This window comes from Neoarius graeffei, chromosome 8 (assembly GCF_027579695.1).
Source record: "Neoarius graeffei isolate fNeoGra1 chromosome 8, fNeoGra1.pri, whole genome shotgun sequence".
Taxonomy (NCBI): domain Eukaryota; kingdom Metazoa; phylum Chordata; class Actinopteri; order Siluriformes; family Ariidae; genus Neoarius; species Neoarius graeffei.
In genome coordinates this window covers 70,271,205-70,292,019 of record NC_083576.1, presented here as the reverse complement: position 1 = coordinate 70,292,019, position 20,815 = coordinate 70,271,205, and the positions used below count along the sequence as shown (strand labels likewise).

Sequence of the window (20,815 nt, the reverse complement as noted above, 5' to 3'; positions counted from 1 at the left end):
AAATGTACATAAGAAACTGATTTATTAAAAAGGTTCACAGCTTGGCTGTTCTGATGTCATATTAATTTGTCTGTGCTACCGAGTACTATAGCATACTATTCAACTGTAATCTCTCTATACACACACATACAATACGCACGCACACGCTTAGAAAATCACAGAGGTAGAAACTAATACCACGAGTACTAATGGCTATGGATCAAAAGACATTATGCTATTTTTTTTTTAAATAAAATACGCTTTCATGACCAAATATTTTGTGTGCAGACTGGTCAAAATGTTATCACTGCAGCTGTATCGTCACATCCTTTAAAAAACAGAGCTGAAAATCATATTGGAAAATCTGAATTATTGGACATTTGACAGGCGAGTGTTATTGCCTCATAAAATACAAGAACGCATCAGGGTTCAATATGCAAATAAAGGACATATAAGTTACAGCAGTACGGTAAATCTTATTACAACAAACTAGTTTTCCAGGTGAAGAGGTTGGGTGCATGGAGGGTTTCACCATTACCTTATGTGTCTATTTTATATATTTCACAGAATCTGGATTTTTTAAAAATAATATTAATAATAATTAAAAAAAAAAAATAGTGTAAGCATCCCCTCCTAGAACTGCCACCTTATTGTGGTGGAGGGGTTTGTGTGCTTGAATGATCCTAGGAGCTATGTTGTCGGGGGCATTACGCCCCTGTTAGGGTCTCCCAAGGCAAACAGGTCCTAGGTGACAGGCCAGACCAAGAGCAGTTCACCAAAACCCTTATGGATAATAATAGATCAAGGACCGTGACGTCGCTTGGTATGGCGCAGCCGGGGCCCCACCCTGGAGCCAGGCCCGGGGTTGGGGCTCGTATGCGAGTGCTTGGTGGCCGGGCCTTTGCCCACGGGGCCCGGCCGGGCTCACCCCAAAGTGGTGACGTGGGCCCGACCTCCTGTGGGTTCACCACCCACAGAGGTAGCCGTAGGGGGCCGGTGCAGTGTGGATTGGACAGCAGTTGAAGACAGGGGCCTCGACGACCTGATCCCCGAACACAGCAGCTACAGTAGCTGTTGGGACATGTCACTTCGCTGGGGGGGAAAGAGCCTGAGCTTGTGCGGGAGGTTGAGAGGTACCGGCTAGAGATAGTCGGGCTCACCTCCATGCACAGCTTGGGCTCCGGAACCCAGCTCCTCGAGAGGGGCTGGACTCTCCACTTCTCTGGAGTCTCCCATGGTGAGCGGCGGCAGGCTGGTGTGGGCTTGCTTATAGCTCCCCAGCTCAGCCGCCACGTGTTGGAGTTTACCCCAGTGAACGAGAGCGTCGCCTCTCTGCGCCTTCGGATCGGGGAGAGGGCTCTTGCTGTTGTTTGTGCCTATGGGCCGAATAGCAGTATAGAGTATCCGGCCTTCTTGGAGTCTCTGGGAGAGGTACTGAGGGGTGCTCAGACTGGGGACTCCATTGTTCTACTGGGGGACTTCAACGCTCACATGGGCGATGACAGTGACACCTGGAGGGGTGTGATTGGGAGGAACGGCCTCCCCGATCTGAACCCGAGTGGTGTTTTGTTATTGGACTTCAGTGCTAGTCACGGTTTGTCCATAACGAACACCATGTTCGAGCATAGGGGTATCCATAAGTGCACATGGCACCAGGACACCTTAGGTCGGAGGTCGATGATCGACTTTGTTGTCGTTTCATCTGATCTCCAGCCCTACGTCTTGGACACTCGGGTGAAGAGAGGGGCTGAGCTGTCAACTGATCACCACCTGGTGGTGAGTTGGATTCGCTGGCAGAGGAGGAAGCCGGACAGACCTGGCAGGCCCAAACGCATGGTGAGGGTCTGCTGGGAACGTCTGGCCGAGCACTCTGTCAGGGAGGTCTTTAACTCCCACCTCCAGGAGAGCTTCTCTCAGCTTCCGAGGGAGGTGGGGGACATCGAGTCTGAGTGGACCATGTTCTCTACCTCCATTGTAGACGCAGCTGTTCGGAGCTGTGGCCGCAAGGTCTCCGGTGCCTGTCGTGGCGGCAATCCCCGAACCCGGTGGTGGACACTGGAAGTAAGGGATGCCGTCAAGCTGAAGAAGGAGTCATATAGGGCCATGTTGGCCTCCGGGACTCCTGAGGCAGCTGACGGGTATCGGCTGGCCAGGCGTGCCGCAGCTTGGGCAGTTGCGGAGGCAAAAACTCGGAACTGGGAGGAGTTCAGTGAGGCCATGGAGGAGGACTATCGGTCGGCCTCGAAGAAATTCTGGCAAACCGTCCAGCACCTCAGGAGGGGGAAGCAGTACTCTGCTAATACTGTTTACAGTGCGGGTGGGGAGCTGTTGACCTCAACTGGGAACACTGTCGCGGTGGAAGGAATACTTCAAGGATCTCCTCAATCCCACTATCACATCTTCCATTGAGGAAGCGGAGGCTGATGACTCAGAGGTGGACTCGTCCATTACCCAAGCCGAAGTCACTGAGGTGGTTTGCAAGCTCCTCGGTGGCAAGGCACCGGGGGTGGATGAGATCTCAAGTCTCTGAGTATCTCAAGTCTCTGGATGTTGTGGGGCTGTCTTGGCTGACATGCCTCTGCAACATCGCATGGCGGTCGGGGATAGTGTCTCTGGAGTGGCAGACTGGGGTGGTGGTCCCTCTTTTTAAGAAAGGGGACCGGAGAGTGTGCTCCAATTATAGGGGAATCACACTTCTCAGCCTCCCCGGGAAGGTTTACTCCAGGGTACTGGAGAGGAGAATTCGGCCAATAGTCGAACCTCGGATCCAGGAGGAACAATGCGGTTTTCGTCCTGGTCGCGGAACACTGGACCAGCTCTATACCCTTCATAGGGTGCTCGAGGGTTCATGGGAGTTTGCCCAACCAGTCCACATGTGCTTTGTGGATCTGGAGAAGGCATTCGACTGTGTCCCTCGTGGTATTCTGTGGGGGGTGCTTCGGGAGTATGGGGTTCGGGGCTCTTTGCTAAGGGCTGTCCGGTCCCTGTATGAACGGAGCAGGAGTCTGGTTCACATTGCCGGCAATAAGTCAGACCTGTTCCCAGTGCATGTTGGACTCCAGCAGGGCTGCCCTTTGTCACCGGTTCTGTTCATAATTTTTATGGACAGAATTTCTAGGCGTAGCCAGGGGCCGGAAGGAATCCTGTTTGGGAACCACAGGATTTCATCTCTGCTTTTTTGTGGATGATGATGTCCTGTTGGCTTCTTCAAACCAGGACCTTCAGCATGCACTGGGGCGGTTTGCAGTTGAGTGTGAAGTGGCTGGGATGAGAATCAGCGCCTCCAAGTCCGAGGCCATGGTTCTCGACCGGAAAAGGGTGGCTTGCCCTCTCCAGGTTGGTGGAGAAGTCCTGCCTCAAGTGGAGGAGTTTAAGTATCTCGGGATCTTGTTCACGAGTAAGAGAAGGATAGAGCACGAGCTCGACAGGCGGATCAGTGCGGCCTCCGCAGTGATGCGGTCACTTTACCGGTCCGTTGTGGTGAAGAAGGAGCTGAGCCAAAAGGCAAAGCTCTCGATTTTCCGGTCGATCTACGTTCCGACTCTCACCTATGGTCATGAGCTTTGGGTAATGACTGAAAGAACAAGATCGTGGATACAAGCGGCCGAAATGAGTTTCCTTCACAGGGTGGCTGGGCGCTCCCTTAGAGATAGGGTGAGAAGAACAGTCACTCGGAAGGAGCTCGGAGTAGAGCCGCTGCTCCTCCACATCGAGAGGAATCAGCTGAGGTGGCTCGAGCCACCTCCCCAGGGAGGTGTCCAGGAGGCATCTCTTTCGGATGCCTCCTGGATGCCTCCCTGGGGAGGTGTTCCAGGCATGTGCCCCCGGGAGGAGGCCCCAGGGAAGACCCAGGACACGCTGGAGGGACTATGTCTCTCGGCTGGCCTGGGCAGAGCCGGCCCGTGGCATAGGCAATATAGGCAAATGCTAAGGGCGCTGCGTCCATCCAGGGGCGCAGAAACGGGGGGAGAAAAATTATGACTTCCACTATTCTGAAAACGAGTCAGCATTATAATGTCTTAGCCTAATTTAATTGTACAGCAAAGCATGTAGTCAGGGTGCGATTTGTCAAAAAAAAAGCGGGGTGGGGTGGTGGTTGTTAATCATGAAACAATAAGCGCTCAACAGTGGTTCGCCCTGTCTATAATGTGTCTTCGGGCACGCAAGTGCGCATCCGCGGCTATTCTCTGTTTTGGCCATGTAATAGCCTAAGTGTTGTTGGCTAAAGAGTGTTTTTGCATAACGTAGATAACTGACATAGATCTGTTGCTTGTTTTGAATATGGCTGCACTTGGAGCAGTCTGTTGGTGTCGTTGAGCAGTCTGGGCTGAAGTAAAGGTCTTTTGTGCACCGAACACGTTTCGCAGCGAGATATTCCAATGGTGCCTGGCACGTTTTTTTTTTTTTAATAAAACAAAGTTGTTTTGTTGATCTGTGTTCTCATTAAAATGACAGTTTAGCAGCTCATTCAAGCAACCATGTTGCGAAGAGCTTCCTGGAGGAAAATATAATAAACGCGTTGAAAACAAGAAACAATCTCAGTGCGTTAAGACTGCAGGGAAACAAAACAAGCACTCAGATGTGTTCTCTTTACAAATAGCATAAATGGCTGTGGTGTACAGCGTTTTCAACCACTGTGCTGCCGAACTCTAGTACCGCGGAACACTAGTGTGCCGTGAGAGATCACCAAGTGTACCGTGGAAAATTATAGAATGACTGTATATTGTAAATATTGGCAACAGCGTTTTAGTTTCAGTCAACATTTTCTATTGGTGATGTGCCTTGAGATTTTTTCATTGAAAAAAGTGCGCCCTGGCTCATGAAAGGTTGAAAACCTTTTTTACAACACCTCTGATGCGGCTGGGGATGTAGAAATACGCGCTCCTTACCTCTGCTGTTACACTACCTGTGACAGTAGCTTCTGCTGAAAGAAGCTTTTCAAAATTAAAACTGCTGAAGACATACTTAAGGTCAACAATGAGTCAAGAACGTCTGAATGGGCTTGCTCTTTGTTGCCATGTTTTAAATTTTACTTAACTTTTATTCTATTTTATTCTGCTGGGTTTTTTTAAATTGAACTTTTATCTCATTTTATTATTTTATTTCTACTATTGTTTAATTCTTATTAATTTTCTTCCCCATTTATTTTATGTAATTTTATTTTCTATTGTTTACTGTTTTGCTTTTACTTCTGTAAAGCACATTGAACTGCCACTGTGTATGAAATGTGCTATATAAATAAACTTGCCTTGCCTTGGTTGATGAACATCAATCAAGAGATCTCAAGAGAAATATCATTTGATGATATTATCAAGGAATTTGCCATTAGGAAGACCAGACGAGTCCCATTGTAATGTTACTTCAATAACAAAGTACCCATAATAGCACTTTTGTTTGAAAATACAGCCCATTGATGTCCTAACAGGATGCTTAAGTTTGCACAATTTAGAATTGTAGAATTTTTTATTCATTTAATTTGTTAATTCTTCAGAGATGACTTAACTTTTAATAGCAAAAAAGAAACTAAAAATAATTTCTTGTTTATTGTCCATGCACTACACTTTGAACAGGGTGCGGAAGAGTTTTTGCCCATTATATGGAGATATGTATTGAATTTGTGTGGTCAATTTACTTTGTGACACTTTATGTGAATAATGATAAAAATAATAACAATAATGAAAAAGATAAAAATGACTTCTTGTTTATTGTCCATGCACCGTACATTGTTTAATAGTAATAGAATAGAGTGATTAGATTAAAGTGTTATTTAGATGTTATTAGAGGGTTTTTTTTGGGGGGGGCGCCAAAACTCAATCTCGCCTAGGGCAGCCAAAGACCTAGAGCCGGCCCTGGGCCTGGGAACGCCTCGGTGTTCTTCCCGAGGTGCTGGCCGAGGTGTCTGGGGAAAGGGAAGTTTGGGCTTCCATGCTCAGACTGCTGTCTCCGCGACCCGGCCCCGGATAAGCGGATGAAGACGAGACAAGTGTAAACATGTTTCTTTTATCTGTTAATTTTATTTTGCAGAACTGTTGTCACGTAATCGTTCATTTAATTAAAAAAAAAAGTCTCCGGTTGTCAACAGTTTTGAGGCTTTTGAAGCAAGAACACTCAGAGCTACAGCTCTGCTCACACAGAGAATTTATGCCAAGTAGGTTTTTGATCCATTTGCCAGAAGAAATGTGGGTTCTGTTTAGAAACTATACCGGTATGTACCACCCCACCCACACACATAGGTGGCAAACACAGGCACTGCTGTGAAACCAGATGCCACTAGATCCCTACCTTTTCAAAGCCAGACAGCTGAGAAAGAAGGAAAAAAAAAACAGAACACAAGTGTGACAGACTATTTAATAATAATAATAATAATAATAATAATAATAATAATAATAAATACTGCCTGTATCTCTCTATCACACACTAAAGCTGACTTAAAATAAAAATCCAGTGCGTGGCATGACTGTTCCTATACATTTGGGGGGGGGGCACCACAAGAGTTTTTTGCTTTGAGGTTTGATTTGATGTGGATGAACTAGTGATACTCACCCGTCTGCTCAAGGTGCTGCCGTGACGTTCTTTGAGCTGTGGGTCAGTTGGCAGGCTTTTCCATACAATGTAGGGTGTGTCATATTTGTCTCTAAATTTGGGGCAGCTCTTGAAGATAAAGTCAATGATGAAGAACTTGATTCCAGCATAGAGCCCTATTGATAGAAATACTGCAGGTGTAAATATGGCAAAGCTACTGAGACCTGGTTGTAAAGACCAGGAAACAAAGCCATAATAAATACAGCACCAGTCAAAGGTTTGGACACCCCTACGTAGGTGTTTCTGTATTCTGACTATTTTCTATGTTGTAGAACAATACTGAAGATGTCAAAACGGAATGGCGGTAAACAAACAACAACAAAAAAGTGTTTAAAAAAAAACAAAAAACACACACAAAGTACATTTCATATTTTAGATTCTTCAAAGTAGTCACTGTTTACCTTGATAACTCGCACTATTGTCATTATCTTAACCAGCTTCATGAAATAGTCACCTGGAATGCTTTTCAGTTAACAGGTGTGCCTCGTTAAAAGTTAATTAATGCAATTTCTTGCCTTCTTAATGTGTTTGAGATCAAATAGTAAATAATAAACATACAGTAAATAGCCCTATTCTACAACTGTAGTAATCTATTATGTCAAGAACCGCTCAACTAAGTAAAGAGAAATGACATCCATCATGAAATGCCTTAATTAATACAAATTAAGAAAAAACATTGAATTCGAAGGTGTGTCCAAACTTTTGACTGGTACTGTATGTCTTACCGATTATGAAGCCTAAGAGTTTGTATGGCAGCAGGCAGGAAGCAATGAACGCCACCCACAAACCGACGTACAACTTCTGAGTGATTTCAGGCTGCACCCACATGAACAGGCTAAAGAATTCACATAAACGCACTGTGTGTATAAAATGTATCTCAACACGAGCTATATAAAAATATACAATAAGTAATCTACTTGCCATTCTGTAACATACTATATGCTGAGCTGTGTTTATATGGAAAATCATACCAAATTTCCAAAAGTACTAACTTTTTGATTTTCTCCAAAACATCAGACATCTTTCCAAACAGGTTCTGTGAAAAAAGACAGCTTGTGAAAAAAAACTGCTCAACACCTGAAATCTTATTTGATTGCTCTGTTCAGTGGCAGCTCTATTTTCTACTGTAGCAACTGGGCAGAATGTACCTGCGCTTTTTGTGCCACATCCAGCACTAACTGGAACTTCTCTGAGACAGTCAAGTCTTCTTTTGGAGGCTCCTGTAAGGAAAAGATGAGATATTATATACAGAGTCTCACCTTCTTCTGATTTTCCTTTGCTAGCGTAAAAAAAAATCTGTAAGTAACTTTAATAACATTGCTACTAATTATCAACAGCACTAAAAACATCCATGTTCATATTTACCACTGGCTCAGACACCTCAGGCACAATACTCCACTGTATCCTCCAGCCTCTGGAACAATAACACCGCTTTAGCACAGCGCATTCAACATTAGACCGCTTTAAAACTAAATGTGTGGTGGCCTGGGAAAACCCTTCACACAGTAAAATTGTATTATACAAGGCAAGGCAAGGCAGCTTAATTTGTATAGCACATTTCATATACTAAGGCAACTCAAAGTGCTTCAGAGAGCAATAAAATGGAGAACATGATAAAGGATACAGATTTACAACAAGATCAACTGTGAGCTACTGCTCACTTACGTATCCCCCTGCTCTCGATTATATCAGAATGCAAGCATTCAAAGTAATAGGACACTTATTATGAATGTTGACTTCAACCAATAATTAACCCTGAAACAAGTAAGTAAAGAGCAGTGTCTCTCCCCAGGGATTTCAAATAGCATCCCGGTAAACTGTCATTTTGAAATAGCATTTTACTTCTTGAAATAGCGCCAAAATACACCCTATATGTTTCGTAAATACATTCAATCGGTAAGCAGGAAGTCGATGTGGGACAGACCTGAAAACGATATATACGGTATAGAACCCCAAGCTGAAGCTCGGTACCAAATATCAAGCAGTTGTGATTTGTAGTTGCTGAGAAAAGTGTTACGAAAATTTTGTAAATCCACCCTATATGTTTTATAAATACATTCAGTCAGTAAACAGGAAGTCGATGTGCGACAGACCTGAAAACACTATACACCATATAGACCCCCAAGCTGAAGTTTGGCACCAAGTGGCTATGATTTGTGGTTGCTGAGGAAAAGGGTGTTTCGGATGAACAGAGATACAGACGGACGGACAGAGGTAAACCAATAAATCCCCCCCCCCTTTGGAGCTGGGGTATAATAATAATAATAATAAGAAGAAGAAGAAGAATAAGAAGAAGAAGAAGAAGCAGAAGAAGAAGAAAAGTAAAAATATAAAAGGTAAAACTTATTTCCAAAATTATTTACAATTTAAACTTGAAATTCATTAAATATAGCAAATGTGCAGACAAAAGGTGCAAGATTTTAAATGATTTAAAATTGAGTTTAAAAAAAAGAGAAATAAAATAGTCATCATTATAAGGTGGAATAGGCAGTGTAAAAAATGTTTTTAGTTTTGTCTTAAAATTGGTACATAGTTCATAGTACAGATACATAATTCTGAAAACTACAAACTTTTCTAAACTGAAAGTATTTCTCTTCTGCATGTATTCCATCTGGAAGTAAGTTTATAGCATTATAATATCTGTTGATCCCTCAAAGTGAACAGGATCAAAATTACATTTAAAAATTTCATTCTGACTGCAGCGTAGGACCATCGCAGACATTTTGACAGCTGGTATCTAATTATAATCTGAACTGATTAGGTTTATGTCCGTTTTGCTCTTCAACAACTTGACTAAAGTGTGACACTTCACTGTGTGAGGAAATCACATTTAGCTAGCAAGGGTTTAAACATCTTTAGTCAGTCTGACTGATGTATTTGTTAAACTGGCTCCTTATACAACACATTTTTGCAGGAAGATAATTGTTATTTTTAAAAAAAGGCAAAAACCTGATTGTCTTTTTTTGGGTGCCAGAATTCAGACACAGGTTAATACTATATTAAACAGTTAAAATCATCTTGACTTTACCCAGATTTTTGTGCCTATCTGCATTCAACTCTGAAGATTAGAAACAGGGTGAGAGGTGTTTAAAATGAAGTTACATACTGCAACTTTAATTGTTATTTATAATAACACATATCATGCCAGTCTTTGAAATCAGGAGTAGATCCATTTACATGCATGAATTAATTTAATAAGACTAAATGGGCATGAACTGGTCTTGGACTTACTTTGCTATGAGGTAATTTAAAGACAGACGGAGAATAGCTAAGAAGAGAAACATAGGAATTGCCCAGCCATGCCACACAGCATACATATAGATCTGTGGAAGAAACAAACAAAGAAAATAATCTATATAACATAACTGATATAACTAATATTTTTCAATTTCAGGCACAGTAGGCAAATGTGTACTGTTGTATTTATTTACTGCAGGAAGGGGAGAGTTTTATTCTGTATAATATCTACTCACACGACATAAACCAGTCACACAGAATTAAATGTACAGTATCAGTAAAAAAGTTTAGACACACCTAATTCAATTGCTTTTCTTTATTTTTATTAATTAAAAGACATGTCATGTCTTAAAGTAATGATGGATGTCGTTTCTCTTTATTTAGTTGAGCGGTTCTTGAGATAACATGGGTTACTACAGTTGTGGAATAGGGCTATTTATTTATATCTGTGAAGAAACTCAGTCGTCCAGGTACATAGTAATCTGTGGTTGGTTGAAGAGAGCAACTGGACTTGCTTGACGATTCTTGAAAACGTTTCGCCTCTCCTCCGAAAGGCATCCTCAGTTCTGTCTGACTACTAGGGAGTATCCAGTATTTATTCTCTCATGGATCATCATAGAATCCGAATCAGAATGCTGATGGCTGCATTGTGGGCGGCTGTTAAGATGTCATAGACACCCACCTCTGTTCAATGATGGTCGTTCCAGGTTGACAAAAATGAACGATCCACTCTGGCTAAGATGTCTGCCAGTTTTCTGGAAGTCCTCTCATACTCCTGCACCAGTCGAAGGGATCTCATCCCAAAGTGCGTAGAAACATATGCCCACAATGCAGCCATCAGCATTCTGATTCGGATTCTATGATGATCCATGAGAGGATAAATACTGGATACTCCCTAGTAGTCAGACAGAACTGAGGATGCCTTTCGGAGGAGAGGCGAAACGTTTTCAAGAATCGTCAAACAAGTCCAGTTGCTCTCTTCAACCAACCACAGATGGCTATTTATTTATTATTTTTATTTACTATTTGATCTCAAACGCATTAAGAAGGCAAGAAATTGCACTAATTAACTTTTGACGAGGCACATTTGTTAATTGAAAAGCATTCCAGGTGGCTACCTCATGAAGCTGGTTAAAGACCCACTGACACAACTTTTTACACCACGTAATATGTGTATTTATTGTTTTATTGCTGTATTGTGAAATAAAATATCCAAAACTCAACTTGAATAAAGGGTCGTCTTTGTAGAAAATCAAGAATTTCAGAGCCGATTTTGTGTTTTTTGCCCCAGCTTCTACAAGCGCCATGAGCCATTTGCCCGTTTTTGCCGCTAGGGCGAGTGACGTCACATCAGTGTATGTCGTTCTGGATTGCATGAAAACAAAACATGAAGCAGGGACGCTATCGAGATTGTCTGCCCTCACGTCTATTGAAGATTCTGTTTAAACAGCATAATGTCTTAAACATATGGTCCTGGTCACGTCACACTATTGGTCCCACTCCAAAAAACATCATGTCTAAGCTCCTGTTAGATCATGTTAGATACAGTAGCTACCAGAAGTTTAGGTCATATTTATGCAGAAATATCAAAAACTCTAAAGGATTCACAAACATGCCGGATGACATCTTATATCTATCACTCCACACATATATCATGTATATTATCCTAACTAAATATATGAAACAAGGTATTGGCCTTTCAGTTGTTGTACATTACTGGTATTAGCTGCTTTGGCCTATTGATAAGTAATATGCAATGGTATAAGACGCATTTGTGACGTTACAACAAATTTTAAACAACATACATGTATTGAATAACAACACATAGCCACGTACCCTGGCTCGTTCTCTTTTGGCAAAGGCACCACCGGACTTTCGCTTTTTGACTGCCCCTTCGGGGGGTCTGCTGTCATCTGTTTCTCTTTTGACAGATTGATTCGGCCCGGGCCTGTCAAACAACATCGGCACAGCTGACTCCTCCAACACCAGTGGATAAGTTGGATCAAACGTTCTTCGAGTTCTGGATGACAAAGTGAAACAGTGCTCCTCGAAATGTGCTGAACAGAGACGTGACCATTTTGTTGACTTCCAGTTCGCACGTGTTTTGGAAACGTTTCTTTCCCACTCTTTTGCTATTTCAGGGTGTTTTTTCCAAGGAAAGGAATGGAGTTTCACTCCTTCCGACGTGGTGTTAGAACACCCGTAAGCCACACATATAATCCCTTTTCGGTTAGACGCCATTTAACTTTTTCACGCAAGGAAATCACAACAAAACCACAGCTCAATATCACAAGACTTGTGAGAACTGAACCAACATAGTGACTTGTAAACAAAAATGACACACTGATGTGACGTCACTTCCGGCATCTATGAATGAGCCCAGTTCATATCCAGGTCAATCTCCCTGCGCGAAATTTAAAATTACTTCTGATGTTTAAAACGGACAGTTAAACCAAGAATTAAAACCAGAATTTATCTTTGGAGTCATATATTGTTTGTTTAAAAATTAATACGAAATGACTGTCAGTGGGTCTTTAAGATAATGACAATAGTGTGGAAAGCGTCATCAAGGTAAACGCTGGATACTTTGAACAATCTAAAATAAGAAATGTATTGTTTAACACTTTTTTGTTTAACACACAATTCCATATGCAGTATGTTATTTCATAGCTGTGATTTCTTCAGTATTGTTCTACAGTGTAGAAAATAGACCAAATATAGAATATGAGTGACCAAATATGAGCGAGTAGGGGTGTCCAAACTTTTGACTGGTACTGTGTATTCAAATCAAAACACTTTAATAGCATCTTAATAAAGTTTTTCATTAAAATTAAAGAGTCAAGTTGGCATTTATTCTTACTCCCGAGTTCCAAATTATTGTGATTACGACTGTTAGGCTTAGAATTATTAGACCCCTTGGGTCTTCCCTGAGTTGAGAACAATGGCTCTGTGTGTGTGTGTGTGTGTGTGTGTGTGTGTGCGCGCGCGCACGTGTGTGTGTGTGCATTTATGCAAAATGTTGAAATTTACTCTGATCATACAATAGCAGAATCAAATATACCACAATATCCACAACAGTTTAACAAGAGAATATTCAAAAAGATTGATAGGCTTTTTAATGTTTGGCTCATCAGTGATGAGCGTGCTGCTTTTCATTTTCTGAAAATGGCTGTGAGCTCACAATGAAGGCGATGGCTGATGTGTAGACAGAGTGCCAGCTGGATAAGGCAGAAAGGTTCCTCATGAAATTTGTCACAGGTTTAGCCCCTCGTTCTGGGAACACATTTACATGCACAGAGACAATCAGAATCCTATCTTCCCTAACTGGAGAAGAAAAAAATATTACAGTAATCATATTGCCCATGTTCCAACTCTGAAAATATAGAAAGTTAAATGCTAGAAAGTATTATTGTCACAACAATACTTACTGAGTCGTCTCATGTTTTCAGTTAATCTGTAATGAGAGCAGAAATCCACAGTTAATTATTTACAAGGGAACCAACAGCAAAAAAAAAAAGCAGCAAAAGAACAGCACTTCATCAACAGCATTCACTTGAGAAAAGCAATTGCTTTTGCACCATCAGACTAAACACAAAGCTGCGAAACTGCTTTCAGAAGGATCACAGCGTACATGGACTATCATATGGAAGTTTTCCATCAGGGGCAGGCAATCACTCTTTTTTTTTTTTTTATCGAACTTGGTTGCTTAAATGATCCAAAAATAGTGTGGACTGTGAGAAACGCCACGTCGCAAAACCCACCTGAGCTGTCAGCCTTACATCAAAAAAAAAAAAAAGTGCAAAAAGGTTCATCACCACCAGTGTCAAAGACTTTCACAGCTGTCCCACTGTATTGACGGTCTTTCAAGCCAGAGGAAAGCTTTATAAAAAGGATGAGAATGACAGGCTGTCATCACCTTTTAGCGCTGAGTGGCTCCTCCGTCTCCACCATGTTTTCCTCAGGCTGGAAGCGGAAGTCCTCGATGTACACGCCAAAGCGCTCATACAGCCATTTCCAAAGCTTCGAGCTCACAGACTCCTTCTGCTTTTCTCCTGTCGCAAAGTAGAAAAGTACTGTCAAGTAGGGCTGTGTTATTAATTTGATTTTAAGGCTGATAATTTTTGGTTACTTGCTCAATAAAAATTATACCACAATGCTGTGAAATTCTGATTGGTCAGAAAGTGTTGATTCGTTTTCTGTAACAGCATGTCAGTCCTGCATGCTGTGGCGCGTGCACCTGAAGGCACGCCTCGGGCTGTGCGCACGTCAAGCGGTCTCCAGCAAGCGCGCTGTTAACAAAGCACTCCTGAACTCTATTAAGGAACTACAGTGGTGCTTGAAAATTTGTGGACCCTTTAGAATCGTCTATATTTCTGCATAAATATGACTTAAAACATCATCAAATTTTCACACAAGTCCTAAAAGTAGACTAGACAGGGACACTCTAACGAGTGCAAACCCCGCCTTTTCCCTATTAAAATACTTTGGGCGAAAATTTCGAAGTTCTGCCATGACCTTGACCTTTGACCTCCAAAATTTAATGGTTTCCTTCCTGGGTGATTGGCAACACATGTAAAAAATTTGGTCCAAATCGATCCATTGGTTCTTGAGATATCTTGCAGACACACAGACAGACAGACAGACAGACAGATACACACACACACAGACTGACGCAGGTGAAAATAATAACCCCTCCGACTACTGTCGGCGGGGTTAATAAAGAGAACCCAGTTAAACAAATGAGACAAAAATATTATACTTGGTCATTTATTTATTGAGGAAAATTATCCAATATTACATATCTGTGAGTGGCAAAAGTATGTGAACATGTGCTTTCAGTATCTGGTGTGACCCCCTTGTGCAGCAATAACTGCAACTAAACATTTCCGGTAACTGTTGATCAGTCCTGCACACCGGCTTGGAGGAATTTTAGCCCGTTCCTCCGTACAGAACAGCTTCAACTCTGGGATGTTGGTGGGTTTCCTCACATGAACTGCTCACTTCAGATCCTTCCACAACATTTCGATTGGATTAAGGTCAGGACTTTGACTTGGCCATTCCAAAACATTAACTTTATTCTTCTTTAACCATTCTTTGGTAGAACGACTTGTGTGCTTAGGGTCGTTGTCTTGCTGCATGAACCACCTTCTCTTGAGATTCAGTTCATGGACAGATGTCCTGACATTTTCCTTTAGAATTCGCTGCTATAATTCAGAATTCATTGTTCCATCAATGATGGCAAGCCGTCCTGGCCCAGATGCAGCAAAACAGGCCCAAACCATGATACTACCACCACCATGTTTCACAGATGGGATAAGGTTCTTATGCTGGAATGCAGTGTTTTCCTTTCTCCAAACATAACGCTTCTCATTTAAACCAAAAAGTTCTATTTTGGTCTCATCCATCCACAAAACATTTTTCCAATAGCCTTCTGGCTTGTCCACGTGATCTTTAGCAAACTGCAGACGAGCAGCAATGTTCTTTTTGGAGAGCAGTGGCTTTCTCCTTGCAACCCTGCCATGCACACCATTGTTGTTCAGTGTTCTCCTGATGGTGGACCCATGAACATTAGCCAATGTGAGAGAGGCCTTCAGTTGCTTAGAAGTTACCCTGGGGTCCTTTGTGACCTCGCCGACTATTACACGCCTTGCTCTTGGAGTGATCGGTGTTGGTCGACCACTCCTGGGGAGGGTAACAATGGTCTTGAATTTCCTCCATTTGTACAGAATCTGTCTGACTGTGGATTGGAGGAGTCCAAACTCTTTAGAGATGGTTTTGTAACCTTTTCCAGCCTGATGAGCATCAACAACGCTTTTTCTGAGGTCCTCAGAAATCTCCTTTGTTCGTGCCATGATACACTTCCACAAACATGTGTTGTGAAGATCAGACTTTGATAGATCCCTGTTCTTTAAATAAAACAGGGTGCCCACTCACACCTGATTGTCATCCCATTGATTGAAAACACCTGACTCAAATTTCACCTTCAAATTAACTGCTAATCCTAGAGGTTCACATACTTTTGCCACTCACAGATATGTAATATTGGATCATTTTCCTCAATAAATAAATGACCAAGTATAATATTTTTGTCTCATTTGTTTAACTGGGTTCTCTTTATCTACCTTTAGGACTTGTGTGAAAATCTGATGATGTTTTAGGTCGTATTTATGCAGAAATATAGAAAATTCTAAAGGGTTCACAAACTTTCAAGCACCACTGTATGTGTGCACCTATTTAAGGACTGTGCTGATGCACGACCATTGCGAAGTATTACGATACGTCAGTACGCGTTACCGAGCCTTTCTACCGTGTTCTCGATTTCCTGTTTCCTGTGCCTGTTTCTCATTCTCGCTTAGCCTTAGATGTCCTGTTTGCGCCTTGCCCAACCCTTTTGCTTGTTTTCATGTTTTTGATCTAGCCTGCCATTTTGGATTGTTTGCCTATGTGTATATTGGTTCACTGTAAATAAACTTCATTGTTATTATTAGAATTGCTTCTGCGCTTATACTGCACTTATATCCCTTGTGTACCCGTCACAGCAGCTCTGACGACCATCATTCAAATTATAGGTTTATATTAATGTACTCGCTCTAATATGCTGTCGTTTCTATACCTCGAAGTTAGTCTAATTTTCACACTATTTCTTAAAGTTTCCACTGTCAGTACAAATCACTACGTTTTAATATTTTTACACACATTATATTTTATTTATTATGTTTGCCATTCATTTATATTTGTTATGCACAGCTTTCATGTAAATAAGTCTCAGCTTTTGAAACCCTCTTCCTAATAAAGATTATTGTTATTATTATTTATCCTGCCCCTCTTGAAGTGTGAATCCCATTCAAAACACCTCGCCTGGCGCAGTGCTTTATTGCCATAGGCTTGCTGAAGCATTTCAATGATCTCTGTTGATTAAAAATGCTTGTGCATGGTGCAAAATCGCAAATATGCATGTACACGTTGTCACAAAAACGTATGCAACACAGGTCCCGGTGTTGACAGTGAGACGTCGCAGGGCATACTAACTCACGAGAGTTACTGCTTGCTCCTATTGTACACACATGACATGACCACGCTCTGTAGGTTTGCAACAGGAATAGTCCTGGAATTTTTTTGATTACACAGTATTTACGAGAATCTAATGAAAAATAGCTGGTCTGTCCATCACACACGCAAGGAAATGTATAAATGTGTGTAGGTTATTTGCCTACAGCTCACCTGTTCCATTGTCAGCAGGACCATGAATTTTGGAAGGAGGTGGTGGGGAGTCCTCTGGTCTGAGAGCAAGACAAACATTTAGTAAAAGATACAACTTCACTATTAGTCTTACTGCATGAACACAAAAAACAAATCCTGTTCTCATACCTGGTCTTTAGGATTTCGTTCATTTTCTGTTCAAGTTCAAGTCTTTTCAACTTTTCTTTCTCAAGTTCCTGCTTCAGTGTCTCCACGTTCATCTCCTCTCGAAGTTTCCTCAACTCTTCCTCTGAAGGAGACAGGAGAACACAGTACAGTGAGACTGTCACTGAGAACAGATGATGGATTTCCTGACACCATTTAGGACCTGTATGATTATGCTCACAAAGCGCACACAGTCTATAGGACTTCTTTCTGGAGTTATACAAAAATGTCCCGAAACACAAAGACCTGAAGACCTAAATATGTCTCCTAGTCTCCATCTTCACTTCAGTTGTGACATTGAACTCTCTGGGCTGCATTTAGAATAAAGACAAGCAGTCGGCTCCAATTTCCATTATAAATATTAATAATATTTGACAGCCTTCATCAAGAAAAAAAAAAGAAAGAAATTCACACAGCGGACTCAGTTCCACTTTATCTAAACATAGGAGCAATCAGGCCGCAGCTCCAATATTCAAGGTCGCATAAAACACAAAATCATCCTCATCTATTATTCAGCCCTGGTTTAGCCTCACAATAGCTAATTATCCTTGTAATAAAGACCCCTTAGCGCTGATCAAAGGTAAGGTGAGATAAAGAATAGAGAGAGACACCCGAGTACGAGTTACAACCAGCAACCACCAAGACTTCAAAACATACAAGACTTTAGTTCTCAATCTGAAACAAACAACTGTGCTTCTTCCATTCCCACTACATAGTATAAAGCCTGGTCTTTATACTGCTTAAGTCCATTTGTCTCACAAATATATTTATTTGATGTTGCTTTGGATAGTTCTGATTGGCTCTTGTAGGACCAATCTGCAAGGTTCTGCCTTTTTTAATCATCATCTCTGCTGTAATGTCAAATTAATTTATCCCTCTTTTTCTCCTCATATCAAACAGAGGACGGCTAACAAAACATCCAAGGAGTTTGGTCAAGCTGCGGTTAAACTGCACATGAAATCACTGGCATATCCACAAGATAAAAACGATCCTCCATCACATTACGTCAATTTCTCTCTATAAAATCATTGCTTATTTTTAACTCTTTACCCCTTAATGACAACATATGATGACCCCATGTATATCCCATAATGATGACATATGACGCCTTGTCTAAAACCTTGTCAAAACCTTGTCTTTCGACTTTTTTTCTTGTAAATATGTTCTAACGGTGAACAGTATATACATATACAAGGGTGGCTGTAGCAACTGCTTTAAGGGGTAAAGAGTTTTAAGGGTTCCAGGCAGAATAACCTGGATTTTGATAGAAGGCGACAATGATATAGTCCAAGTGAAGCGAGCATTTCTATTTCACAGAGAAGACCAGTTATTGATCAGCTTTCTCAAAACCACATGAACTGAAATAAAGTAAATTTACTAGGGTTAAATCTAAATAACATTTCTACTTGATTGCATGTGACTTGCATTTAAAGAAAGATTTCCAACAGAATTTATTTATAAAAGGTATAAGAGATCCTGTGAAAAGCCATGCTTCATCGCACCTATTTTGTTTATCGTCAAGAAAGGAGTACTTCAGTGAAGAATGTGATAGTCTGAGAAGTTTTCAAGCCCTAAAATACCCAGAAAAGCTCATTGATTCAACCATTAATCAGTTCTGCTCCAGGATGGTGTAGGAGTTAGGGTTATCAGCTGCTGCCAATCAAGCACCTGATGACATGAAGACTGTTCATTTTTTCCATCCATCCATCCATCCATCCATCCATCCATCCATCCATCCATCCATTAACCATAACCACTTATAACAGCTTGTGCAGGGTCACGGGCAAGCTGGAGCCTATCCCAGCTGACTATGGGCGAGAGACGGGGTACACCCTGGACAAGTCGCCAGGTTATCGCAGGGCTGAGACATAGAAAAAAACAACCATTCACACTCACATTCACACCTACAGTCAATTTAGAGCCACCAATTAGCTTAACCTGCATGTCTTTGGACTGTGGGGGAAACCGGAGCACCCGGAGAAAACCCATACAGACACGCAAACTTCACACAGAAAGGCCCCCGTTGGCCACTGGGCTCAAACCCAGAACCTTCTTGCTGTGAGGCGACAGTGCTAACCACTACACCACCGTGCCACCTGTTTGTTTTTTTCTGGCCTTTTAAAGACCAGAAGCCTTCTGACATGGTGAGAAGACAGCTTGGATCTTTGAGTGCTAGACTTAAAGCATATATGCAAAACCATGGCCTCACTTTTGTTTATAAATGCCCTGAGACCTCAAGAATGGCACAGGGATAGTTTTAAGTGTTAACAATAAATCTAATATAGTAATTTTTACGATTAAAGTGATTCATATAGGTAGCGGCCTGAGTGAATGACCTTGATATCTGTAACATCACAGCAGGAAGTCTATCGGTCTCATTGCCATTTCCGCTATACTAAAAAACAGAGCTGACTGCAACTTCGAGCTTCCATTTTGAGCTAATTTATCGCCATGCCACGTAGATGTGTTGCTGGCAGGTGCAGCAAAATGACAGAAGGTGGATTTACATTGCATTCATGGCCCAAGAATGTTCAAACTGCAAAGATTTGGACGCGTTTTGCGAGAAGTTCATGGGCACATTGTGCGCCTACGAAGTGGTCTCTCCTCTGCTCTGCACATTTTACTGAAGACTCTTACGAAACCTCTGATCTGTTGAGGAGTGTTGGCTATAAACCCGTATTGAAAGAGGGTGCAGTACCAACAATTAAAGGAAAAGAAAACTACAAGAAAAGGAAAGTATTTTTATTTATTTATTTATTTATTTAAAAAGGAAAGTAAGTTCAGTTGCACCAGTTCTCCCAGAGTGTGAACCAAGGGTTGTTGCTAAAACCCAGGACGGAACGGGACATATTATCACTCAGGCAGTGACTTTGCTGCTAAAACTGGTGACCTCCTGTCCCATCCTGGGTTTTAGTAATTGCCTGAGCCAAGCAGTAATGGCGGAGTACTCAGTATGGAGAAAATGGAGAATGAGTGGACCAGCTGTCTGATTTCTCCGCTGGATATTGTTGCCATCTCGCCCTTACATGGAAGAAGCAAATGAACGAACAGCTGAAAGTCAAAACAATCGGCCACAAGGTCGGCCTTCAAGAAGCAAGAACGCAGACAGGTAAGCTCCGACTCTCATTTGGATACAAAACAACAAAAACAACACTCGCTGTTTACCTGCATTTAGATTAATACATGTAACTTGTATTGTGTATTTAAGTTACCGGTATAAGATTATTTAATTTGCTTCAGAATGTGATTGTCTCAGTTCATCTGATTATTTAATTAGCCTTTTACGTTTTATCAGTGAAAATGCATGCATGTACAGGTATGTTGCATAAGTTATAACACCTATCCTGTTTTAATGAGAGTCAACTCACAATCAACGAAGTCAAATCAGTCTTAGTTGAGCAAGTCGGTAACGGTATTTCTTACTTTCACCATAAATTTTTATTTATATGATTTGATTTTGGTCTATAGCTGTGAAAGGCCTTGGCCTTAAAACCAGTTATCGCTGTGACATCACACACTCAGGGCTGGCTGGCTCAGCGGGGCAGCTCGAATGCCAACTTTGTAGTCGATTTTAACTCTCAAAAATATATATTTTTTATTCCCATTTATGCAG

At 41.7% G+C, this 20,815-nt stretch overlaps 1 protein-coding gene across 1 annotated transcript in view; it reads right to left on the bottom strand.

Moving 5' to 3' along the window:
• Window positions 1-20,815, bottom strand: part of gramd4b (GRAM domain containing 4b) — an 82,426-nt gene that overhangs the window by 11,798 nt on the left and 49,813 nt on the right. The window contains exons 4-14 of the mRNA XM_060928142.1: window positions 17,167-17,287; window positions 17,020-17,078; window positions 13,715-13,850; window positions 13,227-13,252; window positions 12,980-13,071; window positions 9,793-9,884; window positions 7,927-7,975; window positions 7,710-7,781; window positions 7,554-7,597; window positions 7,287-7,396; window positions 6,523-6,677 (exon numbers count right to left, since the gene is read on the bottom strand). Of these exons, the coding sequence (XP_060784125.1) occupies window positions 6,523-6,677; window positions 7,287-7,396; window positions 7,554-7,597; window positions 7,710-7,781; window positions 7,927-7,975; window positions 9,793-9,884; window positions 12,980-13,071; window positions 13,227-13,252; window positions 13,715-13,850; window positions 17,020-17,078; window positions 17,167-17,287 (956 nt within the window). The remainder of the gene's footprint in view (window positions 1-6,522; window positions 6,678-7,286; window positions 7,397-7,553; window positions 7,598-7,709; window positions 7,782-7,926; window positions 7,976-9,792; window positions 9,885-12,979; window positions 13,072-13,226; window positions 13,253-13,714; window positions 13,851-17,019; window positions 17,079-17,166; window positions 17,288-20,815) is intronic.